Source organism: Salmo trutta, chromosome 1, assembly GCF_901001165.1.
Source record: "Salmo trutta chromosome 1, fSalTru1.1, whole genome shotgun sequence".
Taxonomy (NCBI): Eukaryota; Metazoa; Chordata; class Actinopteri; order Salmoniformes; family Salmonidae; genus Salmo; species Salmo trutta.
The window spans coordinates 38,326,555-38,340,573 of NC_042957.1; the positions used below are offsets into that span (position 1 = coordinate 38,326,555).

General features: G+C 41.0%; 1 protein-coding gene across 2 annotated transcripts in view; it reads left to right on the forward strand.

Moving 5' to 3' along the window:
- Window positions 1–14,019, forward strand: part of LOC115195568 (protein eva-1 homolog C) — a 205,602-nt gene that overhangs the window by 77,750 nt on the left and 113,833 nt on the right. For both annotated transcript variants that reach the window (XM_029755555.1, XM_029755565.1), the window contains exons 2-4: window positions 268–491; window positions 12,508–12,631; window positions 13,864–14,016. In XM_029755555.1, coding sequence (XP_029611415.1) covers window positions 268–491; window positions 12,508–12,631; window positions 13,864–14,016 — 501 coding nt within the window. The remainder of the gene's footprint in view (window positions 1–267; window positions 492–12,507; window positions 12,632–13,863; window positions 14,017–14,019) is intronic.

A 14,019-nucleotide genomic window follows, 5' to 3' on the forward strand; every position in this document is an offset into this window, starting at 1 on the left:
AGTTGAAGAAACACCTTTGTCCATTTCGAGTTGAGTAATCGCTTTTCTGATATCCAAAAGCTCTTTTCGGTCATAAGAGACGGTAGTAGCAACATTATGTACAAAATACATTACAAACAGTGCGAAAACAAATAAAATAGCACAGTTGGTAAAGAGCCCGTAAAACGGCAGCCATCCCCTCCGGCGCCATTATCTGTAGATAGATTTAGGTGTGCTGCTGCTTTCATGGTAACCGTCGGTAACCATGGTGTTTTTCTCATTTCCTAGGTTACCTGTCCAAAGTGTTGAGGAACTACACCGAGCAGGCGGGCGACGGCGACTTCCTGTCGGTCCGCTGCCCGCCCCGCACCACCATCACCATCCAATCGGCTTTCTATGGCAGGAGTGGCCCCTTCCACCCCCAGCAGGGCCCGTCCTACCACAGACCCGCCCTTTTAGGGACACTCCCACTGGAGGATGACTTGCATTGTTACATGTCCACAGCACTACAGGTAACTGCCCTTCCCTCCATACACACACACACTCTATAGACATTTATCCTTCTCTAGTACACTAACAAAGGTCATGAAATAATGGTCATCTGCTGGTATTTACATTTGTCCAGGGTGATTTTCCCAAAGCCTTGTAGCAAAATGTGCAAAAGTGACACCCAAGACACACCCACGTCAAACCACACCCAAGCTAACTCACGTTTGGCTCCTGTCATGGCCGCCATCATTTCTTGAGGAGCAAGACAAAAAACGAGGTGACATTCCCCTTTAAGAGCCTCATGTTAGAAAGCTATTATGCATCTATTGCTTTTTCTAGATAGTCCTCTGTGGAGTGGCATACAGTATACGGCACAGCCTGAAAAACTGCCTTCTTGGAAGTCCTCTTTTTAATGGCTCAGGTGTGTAATGTCATAAAGTCTTCTCCCATTCCCGACCATATACAAAGAAATGATCTATATCGATACCGCTTCAGGATTCTATTCAATAAGGCATTTTCATTTTCATTGTTAACAACAACAAAAAATATGAGACCCACATGTAGGTTAGCATAGCTCAGAGCAAACGTGGAGCCCATCAGTGTTCCATTCGTTTGGAGGTAGTATTTATCATCAAACCTGAAATAGTTATACGTCAAAACAGCCGGCTCTAAAATAAAGTTTGTTGGTCGGCATTCATTCGTATGTCGGTCTCTTAGGTAGTGAGCTAGGGTTGCAAGACCCACCGTGTGGGGAATGCTGGAGTACAGACTCTCGACATCTAATGTGACCAGAATTCTATTAATCCGTTATTGGTAAGATCTTGGTTAAAAATTCTTTCACATATGATGGCAATGATTGTGCATGAGATTTTTTGAAGGAGTCTAAAGTTTGACAATGGCTCTAGCAGTGAACTTATTCATGCAACTACTGGTCTGCCTGGATAATTGCCTTCTTGTATTTTAGGTTTGTGTAATTTAGGCAAAATATACAGGCATGGACCTATGACACATGGGAAGGAACATTTATTTTTTCTATTTTATTTTTTATTTCACCTTTATTTAACCATGTAGGCCAGTTGAGAACAAGTTCTCATTTACAACTGCGACCTGGCCAATAAATAAAGCAAAGCAGTGCGACAAAAACAATAGAGTTACACATGGGATAAACAATCGTACAGTCTATAACACAATAGAAAAATATGTATACAGTGTGTGCAAATGAAGTAAGGAGGTAAGGCAATAAATAGGCCAATAGTGGCGAAGTAATTACAATTTAGCAATTTACACTGGAGTGATACAGTGAGGGAAGAAAGTATTTGATCCCCTGCTGATTTTGTATGTTTGCCCACTGACAAAGAAATGATCAGTCTATAATTTTAATGTTAGGTTAATTTGAACAGTCAGAGACAGAATAACAACAAAAAAATCCAGAAAAACGCATATCAACAATGTTATAATGAGGGAAATAAGTATTTGACCGCTCTGCAAAACATGACTTAGTACTTGGTGGCAAAACCCTTGTTGGCAATCACAAAGGTCAGACATTTCTTGTAGTTGGCCACCAAGTTTGCACACATCTCAGGAGGGATTTTGTCCCACTCTTCTTTGCAGATCTTCTCCAAGTCATTAAGGTTTCGAGGCTGACGTTTGGCAACTCAAACTTTCAGCTCCCTCCACAGATTTTCTATGGGATTAAGGTCTGGAGACTGGTTAGGCCACTCCAGGACCTTAATGTGCTTCTTCTTGAGCCACTCCTTTGTTGCCTTGGCCGTCTGTTTTGGGTCATTGTCATGCTGGAATACCCATCCACAACCCATTGTCAATGCCCTGGCTGAGGGAAGGAGGTTCTCACCCAAGATTTGACGGTACATGGCCCCATCCATCGTCCCTTTGATGTGGTGAAGTTGTCTTGTCCCCTTAGCAGAAAAACACCCCCAAAGCATAATGTTTCCACCTCCATGTTTGACGGTGGGGATGATGTTCTTGGGGTCATAGGCAGCATTCCTCCTCCTCCAAACACGGCGAGTTGAGTTGATGCCAAAGAGCTCCATTTTGGTCTCATCTGACCACAACACTTTCACCCAGTTGTCCTCTGAATCATTCAGATGTTCATTGGGAAACTTCAGACAGGCATGCATATGTGCTTTCTTGAGCAGGGGGACCTTGCGGGCGCTGCAGGATTTCAGTCCTTCACGGCGTAGTGTGTTACTAATTGTTTTCTTGGTGACTATGGTCCCAACTGCCTTGAGATCATTGACAAGATCCTCCCGTGTAGTTCTGGGCTGATTCCCAACCATTCTCATGATCATTACAACTCCACGAGGTGAGATCTTGCATGGAGCCCCAGGCCGAGGGATATTGACAGTTCTTTTGTGTTTCTTCCATTTGCGAATAATCGCACCAACTGTTGTCACCTTCTCACCAAGCTGCTTGGCGATGGTATTGTAGCCCATTCCAGCCTTGTGTAGGTCTACAATCTTGTCCCTGACATCCTTGGAGAGCTCTTTGGTCTTGGCCATGGTGGAGAGTTTGGAATCTGATTGATTGATTCTGTGGAGAGGTGTCTTTTATACAGGTAACAAACTGAGATTAGGAGCACTCCCTTTAAGAGTGTGCTCCTAATCTCAGCTCGTTACCTGTATAAAAGACATCTGGGAGCCAGAAATCTTTCTGATTGAGAGGGGGTCAAATACTTATTTCCCTCATTAAAATGCAAATCAATTTATAACATTTTTGACATGCGTTTTTCTGGATTTTTTTGTTGTTATTCTGTCTCTCACTGTTCAAATAAACCTACCATTAAAATTATAGAAGGATCATTTCTTTGTCAGTGGGCAAACGTACGGTAAGTGTGTCCATGATTGAGTCTTTGAATGTAGAGATGGAGATAAAACTGTCCAGTTTGAGTGTTTTTTGTAGCTCGTTCCAGTCGCTAGCTGCAGCGAACTGAAAAGAGGAGTTACCCAGGGATGTGTGTACTTTGGGGACCTTTAATAGAATGTGACTGGCAGAACGGGTGTTGTATGTGAAGGATGAGGGCTGCAGTAGATATCACAGATAGGGGGGGAGTGAGGCCTAAGAGGGATTTATAAATAAACATCAACCAGTAGGTCTTGCACCGGGTATACAGAGATGGACAATTTAAACAGGAGTATAGAGTGCAGTGATGTGTCCTATAAGGGGCATTGGTGTCAAATTTGATGGCCGAATGGTAAATACCATCTAGCCGCTCAAGAGCACCTTTACCTGCCGATCTATTAATTACGTCTCCGTAATATAGCATGGATAGGATGGTCATATGAATCAGGGTTCGTTTGGCAGCTGGGGTGAAAGAGGAGCAATTACGATAGAGGAAACCAAGTCTAGATTTAACCTTAGCCTGCAGCTTTGAAATGTGCTGAGAAAAGGACAGTGTACCATCAAGCCATACTTCCAGTACTTGTATGAGGTGACTACCTCAAACTCTAAACCCTCAGAGGTAGTAGACTCAACAGTGGAGGGGGCGGGTGCCATGTGACCTTTTGTAGAGGTGTTCAGAACAAGGTTAAGGGCAGAGAGCTTGTTGGGCATTCAGAAAACTTTGTTGTAGAGTGTTTAACACAAAATCCGGGGAGGGGCCAGCTGAGTATAAGACTCAGCTGAGCTATGTTGTTGATGGAAATTGAGAAGAGCATGGGACCTAGGATCGAGCCTAGGGGTACTCCCTTGGTGACAGGCAGTGGCTGAGACAGCAGATGTTCTGACTTCACACATTGCACTCTTTGAGAGATGTAGACGCATCGCAACTGTAGGTAAGCATAAGCTACTTTGTAAGCATTTAATTGAGAAGGTTTTTGAGAAAGCCTTTCCATCTACCAGAAGACAGTTATCATTAGGGTTGGGTGATATCCAGATTTTCATATCGTCATACCGTCCTTTTCTTATTCTGGGATTAATGGTATTGCCGGTTTAGTACACAAGGGGGTGTCAAAAAAAAAAGAAGCCCGTTGGGCATCTATTACCAGAATGCAATTAATAGCGAGTTTCCGTTAAGCCTGTTAGGTAAATATGCCAATGAACACAAACGAAAATAAACTAATTGTAAAGACAGACAATCCAGCTCATAAATTCATACATATATAGGTAGGAGCTACCGAATGTAATTTTTGGGGAGTTTGGATATTTACCAGCAAATGTGAGCAAGAGACATTGTGCAAATGAACAAAGTTTGGATGCGTGCTTGTCTGAAGGAAGAACAGTCCTGGCTCTGGAGCAGCATGTGTGCATGGTGTGTCTGTGTGGAGTCTTCCTGCTCTGCTCAGAGAAGATGGGGGAGGAGCAGATGGACTGAGAACAGAGAGTAGAAAAAAAACGAAAGGAAATCAAGATATCCTACAGATAACTCATCCAAAGGGCTTTGACTTCTCAAACACGGCAGAAAGCTAACAAAATATGATGCCCCATCACCTTATTAATTCAGCCACTTACTTAGATAACTAGCAAGTTAAACTTAGGGGTCACGTTAATGCAGAAATCTGTTTTTCACACAGGATAAAAGGCATAAGAAATATCTTTCTGTGTTTGTGTAAATGCAGATCTAAAATGCTTCTTATTGTAATTTCTGCTTGGCATCAGACACATTTTCTGCTTCAGTTGCACTTCTCCACTAGATGAGAATTCACAAACGGGTATTCTATCAACAGACAGCTCTCTGACTGATGTATAGCTACCTTTCCCAGATACTTTTCTAGGTGTAGCCAGACTACTTTTCTCTGGTAAAATGTAAGATTAACTTTATTTTCTGCCGAATGCGTTCCATCTGTGAAGGAAAACTATAGTTACAAGTCCCTGACCACTCTATTGAAACAAAAAAACACTGTTGCCTTTCAATATAAAATGCATCACCTGTCAATACACAGTGGGACTCACCTGCTTTCTCGCGTTGTGCTATTTACAAACAAACACGTGACTGGCTCAACTGTTCTGGGGAACTAAGCTTCATAATGTAAAATAATGTGAGAAGTGAAATGAAGAACGCAATCTGCTTTATCTCCTGTTGTATTGCACAAGTTGACTGCAGGTATTTATTTAAAAAGTAGCTACAAATATTAAAATGTATTGAAAAATGTAAAATAGCTTCAATGGTATTGATGGTATTGAAAAAAAATCCTGTGGCGATTTCCAAATACCCTAGTATGTACGGTATACCGCCCAAGCCTAGTTGTCATAACATTAGCATCATCGCTAACGGCTACACAAAGTGGTAGACAAATGCTCAAACACAGACAGGGGCCTTCCTGTGCCGTTGCCTCTTCAGAAAGTTGAAGGAAAATACGAATCACTGATGCATGTTGTTCATGTCTTATGATAATCTTGGGCAAATTAATGCATTTTCTAATAACTTCAATACATTTAGTTTGTGTCTTACTAAGTTCAATAAATGTTTGAATATTGTTGAATTCTGTTTTAATGTCTGGATTCCGTGATTCTGTCCACATTCTCTGCTAAATGGATTTTATAGGGCCTTACAAAATGTTTGAATTATTCAATGTCCATGTATGTTATGTAAATGTGAACATGAACTAATGTCTTGTCGTTAAACACTTCGGCCTACTCTATGATGTTTTTATCCTGCACTGTACCCAATGATCTATGAAAACTTACTTAGTATGTTGATGTCCTCATTGTTTTTAAAGACATGTTTAATACATTTATGTATATACTTTATAATATTTATGAAAGGCACATTGTTACATTGCCTCCAGAAAGTATTCACACCCCTTGACCTTTTCCACATTTTGTTGTGTTACAGATTTAATTGAGTTGTTGTGTCACTGGCCTACACACAATACCCCATAATATCAAAGTGGAATTATGTTTTTTGACATTTTTACAGATTCATTTTTAAATGAAAAGCTGAAATGTCTTGAGTCAATAAGTATTTATCCCCTTTGTTATGGCAAGCCTAAGTAAGTTCAGGAGTAAAAATGTGCTCAATAAGTTGCATGAACTCACTCTGTGAGCAATAATAATAATGTTTAACATGATTTTGGAATGACTACCTCATCTCTGTACCCCACACATACAATTATCTGTAAGTTCCCTCAGTCGATCAGTGAATTTCAAACACAGATTCAACCACAAAGACCAGGGAGGTTTTCCAGTGACTCGCAAAGAAGAGCACCTATTATGGGTGGGTCAAAATGGGTCAAAATTAAAAAAGCTGACATTGAATATCCCTTTGAGCATGGTGAAGTTATTAATTACACTTTGGATGGTGTATCAATATACCCAGTCACTACAAATATACAGGCGCCCTTTTTGGAGAGGAAGGAAAACGCTCAGGGATTTCACCATGAGACCAATGGTGACTTTAAAATAGTTACAGAGTTTAGTGGTTGTGATAGGAGAAAACTGAGAATGGATCAACAACATTGTAGTTACTCCACAATACTAACAATACAGAAGCAATACAGAATGAAAAGAAGGAAGCCTGTACAGAATAAAAACTATTCCAATGCATGCATCCTCTAAAGTCACACTGCAAAAAAATGTGGCAAAGCAATTAACTTTTTGTCCTGAATACAAAGGGTTATGTTTGGGGCAAATCCAATACAACACATTACTGAGTACCACTCTCCATACTTTCAAGCTTAGTGGTGGCTGCATCATCTTATGGGTATGTTTGGAATTGTTAAGGACTGGGGAGTTTTTCAGGATAAACAATAAGCAGGTTGGAGCTAAGCACAGGCAAAATCCTAGAGGAAAACCTGTTTCAGTCTGCTTTCCATCAGACACTGGGAGATGAATTCACCTTTCAGACGGAAAATACATTTAAACACCAGGTCAAATCGACACCGGAGTTGCTTACCAAGACGACATTGAATGTTTGAGTGGCCTAGTTACAGTTTTGACTTAAATCGTCTTGAAAATCTACAGCAAGACTTGAAAATGGCTGTCTAGCAATGATCAACAACCAACTTGACATAGATTGAAGAATGTTTTAAAGAATATTATACAAATGTTGTACAATCTGGGTGTGCAAAGCTCTTAGAGACTTACCCAGAAAGACTCACATCTGTAATCACTGCCAAAGGTAAATCCAACATGTATTGACTCAGTGGTGTGAATACTTATATAAAGTAAATGTTTCTGTATGTCATTTTCAATACATTTGCAAACATTTCTTAAAACATGTTTTCTCTTTGTCATTATCGGGTATTGTGTGTAGATGGGCAAAAAAACATTTTTAATACATTTTTTATTCAAGCTGTGACACAATAAAATGTGGAACAAATCAAGGGGTATGACTACTTTCTGAAGGAACTGTATATTTGGTGACACTTTTTTTCTTGACTCTAACCCCATTCGATGTACTTAATGGATGTGGGTGGAGCAATATCAACATATGGGTGCAAATAAAAAACAACTCTGACCAAGGCCAAGTAGCTGATACGTAAATCTTTATAAAGAACAGTGATACTAGCAACCAAGTTAACAACAAACGTTCCCACCACTTTAGAGAACATTCCGTTAAGAGTCTCATTAGGTCATTAAATAACATTTTCATAGGAATGTTTGTGTGATGTGCAATGAATGTTTCCAAGAGACCATCTACTTAATGTCACATAGATCTTACCCAGAATGTGGTTACCATGTTCTCAGAATTTAAGATACTCATGTTCTAGACACACTTCATGCGAACATTGCAAGAACATTCATGTGTCCAGTTTTCTGAGGGAGGAGAATATTCCATCAACGTCCCACCAAACATACACAGAACATGGTTGCCATGTTCTCAGAACATAAGATATGAATGTTCTAGACACGTTTCATGTGAACGTTGCAGGAACATTTCTGTGTATCAATTGTCAGGATGTCAGCTGATGGTCGCTAAGAAACTTCCCCCCAGAAAAAAATGTCATTACACATCACAAACTGCTACTGTTGTCGAGCTAATCAAAGCCCTGATTGGTGAACCACTCATAGCTCTATGTCTGTAAGCAAGGTTAGGGATATCCTCACACACAGTGCTTTTTACTTACATATTTGACACATTCATTTATACATTAATTATTATTGAACACATCCTCACCTGGGATTTGAACTCACAACCTCTTGGTTCACAATACTCATATCTTCCCACCACACCAACATGTTCATGTCAGGTATCGTTTAATCTGACTATTCTCATCATTGGGCTTTCAGTATAGTTGTCTGATGTTGGTGAGGCATGTTAACCTGTTTTAAAGCACTCCTGAATCACTATGATCAATAAAATAGTTTTCTTGAGTGTACTTTTAACAGAGCTGAGATTTACTTCAAACTGCATTCACCCTATTGCTTACACCTATCAACTTGTTTCAGTAAGTTCCTAGGGAGGAGAGGTTAGGCTTTTTCTGGACAGGGCCTAACTATTCTGGCCCAATAAGCACATGCCCTAAAAAATATCCCTTATTGGGACAGTGGTTAGGGCGTACGTTATTGGTGCTGGTGGCCTGGCTTTGAAACCCGCTCGGGGAGTCACCCTACTCTCACATTCTTAGCAATAGAATATCATTATAACACACCTATCTGTTCTAATTGAAATGTGTTTCTCAATGACACGTTTGTTCTAAATGGTATGTGGTCTAGATTTCAAAAAGCTGATCTCTTTAGGTTGCTCAGCTATATAGAACCAATAAATACTGATAATTTATGAGGTAGCGTAAATGTGGTCATAATTTGTGCTCAAGGGGAAATCCTACAGATTCCTACATTTCAATGAGAAACTCATTTCAATTAGATCAGATAGGTGTTGTAACTGTTGCCAAATAATTATTATATCTCTAGGACATGTGCTTATTGGTCCAGTATAGTTAGGCTCTGCCCTGTCCAGAATAAACCCTACCCCTTCCTCCCTAGGCACTAGTGTAGATCTGTAACAACTGGATAGGTGGAAACAATAAGGCATATCTCTAGGACATGTGCTTATTGGACCAGAAAAGTTAGGTCCTGTCCAGAATAAACCCTACCCCCTCCCCCCTAGGCACTAGTGTAGATCTGAAACAACTTGATAGGTGGAAGGCTGTAAACAATAGGGTGAATGCAAATAAATCTCAGCTCTGTTAAAACCTCTTGCATCTAGACGTTCCGCTAGCGGAACGCCTCGCCAAATATCCAATGGAAGAACGTGGAGCGAAATACAAATACCTAAAAAATGCAATAATTTCAATTTTTCAACCATACGACTATTTTAAACCTTTTGAAAGATAAGACTCTTGTTAATCCAACCAATTGTCCGATTTCAAAAAGGCTTTACAGCGAAAGCAAAACATTAGATTATGTTAGGAGAGTACTCAGCCAAAAATAATCACACAGCCATTTTCAAAGCAAGCATATATGTCACAAAAACCCAAAACACAGCTAAATGCAGCACTAACCTTTGATGGTCTTCATCAGATGACACTCCTAGGACATTATGTTATACAATACATGCATGTTTTGTTCAATCAAGGTCATATTTATTTAAAAAAACAAGCTTTTTACAGTAGCATGTGATGTTCAGAACTAGCATTCCCACCCAAAACTTCCGGGGAATTTACTAAATTACTCATCATAAACGTTGACAAAATATATAACAATTATTTAAAAAATTATAGATACAAAACTCCTTTATGCAATCGCTATGTCAGATTTTAAAATAGCTTTTCGTCGAAAGCACATTTTGCAATATTCTGAGTACATAGCTCAGCCATAACAGGCTAGCTATTCAGACACCCGCCAACTTTGGGGCTCACTAAACTCAGAATTACTATTAGAAAAATTGTATTACCTTTGCTGTTCTTTGTCAGAATGCACTCCCAGGACTGCTACTTCCACAACAAATGTTGTTTTTGTTCCAAATAATCCATAGTTATGTCCATATACCCCCGTTTTGTTCGTGCGTTCAGGTCACTATCCAAAGGGTAACGCGCGAGCGCATTTCCAGACAAAAAAAATCAAAATGTTCGATTACCGTACTTAGAAGCATGTCAAACGCTGTTTAAAATCAATTTTTATGCTATTGTTCTCGTAAAATAGCGATAATATTCCAACAGGACAATGCTGTATTCATTCAAAAATGAAGAGAAAAAATGGCGAGGTCTCGTGAATGCGCATCTCCAATCTCTTTGTCACCAGGCAGTCCACTGACAAACTGTGCTCCTGTTATCTGCCCAGAGACAGGAGACGCCTCAATCCGGTTTCTGAAGGCTTTAGAGCGCCAATGGAAGCCTTAGAAAGTGTCACGTAAAAGCTCAGATACTGTAGTTTTGATAGAGAAGCAACAGAAGGACTACAAATTCGCAGACAGGCCACTTCCTGCTTGTAATCTTCTCAGGTTTTTGCCTGCCATATGAGTTCTGTTATACTCACAGACACCATTCAAACAGTTTTAGAAACTTTAGAGTGTTTTCTATCCAAATCTACTAATAATATGCATATTCTCGTTTCTGGGCAAGAGTAGTAACCAGTTTAAATCGGGTACATTTTTTATCCGGCCTTGAAAATACTGCCCCCTATCCCAGACAGGTTAAAAGTACACTCAAGAAAAACTTTTATCGATCATAGTGATTCAGCAGTGCTTTAAAACAGGTTAACATGCCCCACCAACATTAGACAACTATACTGAAAGCTCTTAAATTGCTGAAATAAGTCAATCAAATCAAATCCATGATGAGAATAGTCAGATTAACCGATAGATGACATGGAGTAGCAGGAAGATGGGAGTACCGTTCAAATCCCAGGTGAGGACAATAATTACTGTATAAATAAACATGCACAATGTAATCATGGATGTCAAAGTTTGTCAAATATGTAAGATGAAAACGCTTACACACATCTGTTTGTGGGAGTGTCCTTAACCTTGCCAACAGACAAAGAGCTATGAATGGATCAGTGGTTCGCCAATCAGGGCCTTGATTGGCTCGGCAACTGTAAAGCTTGAGGTGTAATTCATTAAGGCATGTTCTTCCAACGTTCCCATTAAACTTTTAATTGATTATGTTCTGAGAACATGGCAACCGTGTTCTGTGTATGTTTAGTGGGATGTTGATGGAATATTCTCCTAACCCTCAGAAAACTGGACACATGAATGTTCTTGCAATGTTCCCATGAAACGTGTCTAGAACATTAATATTGGATATTCTGAGAACATAGTAACTATGTTCTGTGTGTGTTTTGTTTGACGTTATAGAATGTTCCCCTAACTTTTCCTGAATAAAGCAGCTAGCTTGAATCCTTGTAATCCCCATTTCAACAGCGCAGACATAAAACGCTATGAAGACAGGTAGACATGGTGTCACAAACTGTTTTTTACCACTATGTTCATTTTGGGGGTATGATGTCACAAGCTGCTGTACCTTTTCTAATATATCACATCCCTGGCCATTGTGTCTCCTTAATGAAGCGGGATGACATGACATAAACGTCAGCGTGCAACCGGGCTTGAAATTTACAATCTGGCAGCACATGCCAGCAGGCAGCACACACCTGAAGAACACTGGGAGGTTGTCTTCTATACGTCTGTTTGTTTTAGTGGAACTCACTGCTCGTGTGCTAGCTTTGCCCGGTGGTGGGCACCGACCTACCCATCACAACTCCCAGTGCCACAGTCTGTGGTCAATCATAAATGGGCACCTCCCAGCATAAGGGTGGCCCATGTCAACAGTGTGATGCGTTCTGGGGGGAAATGACTGAACTCCTGCCTTTTTGTTATTTTTCAATAAACTTCCAGGGAATTTGGTGAGAGGGAGGGAGGAGGAATTCCTCAATTCCTTGCTGTGGAATGTAGTAGATTCTAGAATGTTACTCAGCTGTGTCAAAACAAGAAAAAGAAGTAAAGGTGTAAGACTGAAATCTGATACATGGAGTGTAGCTTCTTTGCAGCCGTTCTACTGTTCCCATGGCGTGGGAGGAGAAGGGGACAGTTAGGGTGTTTTGAAGTGGTTTTAGGTTTGTGTGCCGCCGATCTCACCGACACTTGCTCATTGCTCTCTCTCCCTTCCTCCCTTCCTACCTCAATCTCTCTCTCTCTCATAGAAAATGTTGGATGAGTGCCAGGACAGGAGGAGCTGTAAGGTCCTTGTCAACAGTCGTCTCTTTGGGATGGACCCATGCCCCAGCAGCAGCAAACACCTCATTGTGTGGTACAAATGCAGGCCTAGTAAGTCCCTCATCACCCCCCAAAGTCTCTTTATAGTTTATACTCCTCCTTCAACTGTCTGTCTGTCTATCTCTCTCTCTCTCTCTCTCTCTGACACACTCAGAGAGACCTGTACGCACGCACACAGAAAACCCTGGTGACAATATATATATACAGTTTAAATCCCATTCATACTAAATGGGCAGAAACGGAAGCATGCAAAATGTGGACTATGTTTAGCCATGCACAGGTATTCCACACAGTCCAGAAACAGTGACCTGTGACAGACCTCAATACCCGGAGTACCTCCATTAGCCATGATATCAAAACTATGGACATGGGGGGAGTGGAACAGGAATGCAACAGAGAGTAGAGAGAGACAGAGAGAGAGAGACACACACACAAAGAGGGAGAGAGAGAGCAAGAGGGAAGGAGAAAATACGGAGAATACTAATATGTATTGAATGCAATCCCAGCTCTCTTTCTCCCTCCCTCTCCCTTTCAGAGGAAGTGACTCCTTCTTGTTACGCCTCACTAAAATCCCACTTAGATCACACTGAGACATTTCTCTCTCGCCAGAAGTTATTGGTTAAGTGACAGGACAAAAGAGCTGTTGATTGGTTCAGGGTCAGGGTAGGGGAGGGGTCAGTGGAGTGAGTGTGAGTGACCATACCACACCTCAGGAATGACATACATGGACTTAAGGCTGTGTCCCAAATGGCACCTTATTCCCTAGAAACAGTAGTGCACTACTTTTGACCAGGGCTCATAGGGCTAGTATGTAAAATATTGCATTACATAGGGAATAGGGTGCCATTTGGCACGCTACCTTAGTTACTACAACATTCTGGGTGGTGTGATTACTTCACTGTTATTCTGGGTCTGCCTGGAATTATACACTCCACTGTGAGAAGGAGAGATAGAGGGAGGGGAGGAAATATGGATGGGGAGAGAGGTTGAAAGTTGGGATGGGGATTTCAGTGTTGTAGTACAGAAGGATTGAGAGAAGGCTAATGGCGCTTGGAAAGGGATGAATGGAAAGAAGTATGAAAAACACACACACTTGAATATGCAGACTCACATGGACAATATAAATGTCAAACTTCAGAGTAAGCCAGAGACTGACAAAAACGGTTAAAGTGTGTGTGTGTGTGTGTGTGTGTGTGTGTGTGTGTGTGTGTGTGTGTGTGTGTGTGTGTGTGTGTGTGTACAATAATACTAAGGTCGCTCTCTCACCCCATCTTCTGAACCAGATGAGTATAAGAGTAAGGTGGCGTGCGAGGAGGAGAGAATGAAGCTGACCTGTAAACGGGGAATGCAGATCGCTGTCTACTCGGCCATGTTCGGTCGAACCCAGCAGGGTACCCTGGAGTGTCCAACCCACCACAGGAGGGCGTCGTCCGTAGGTG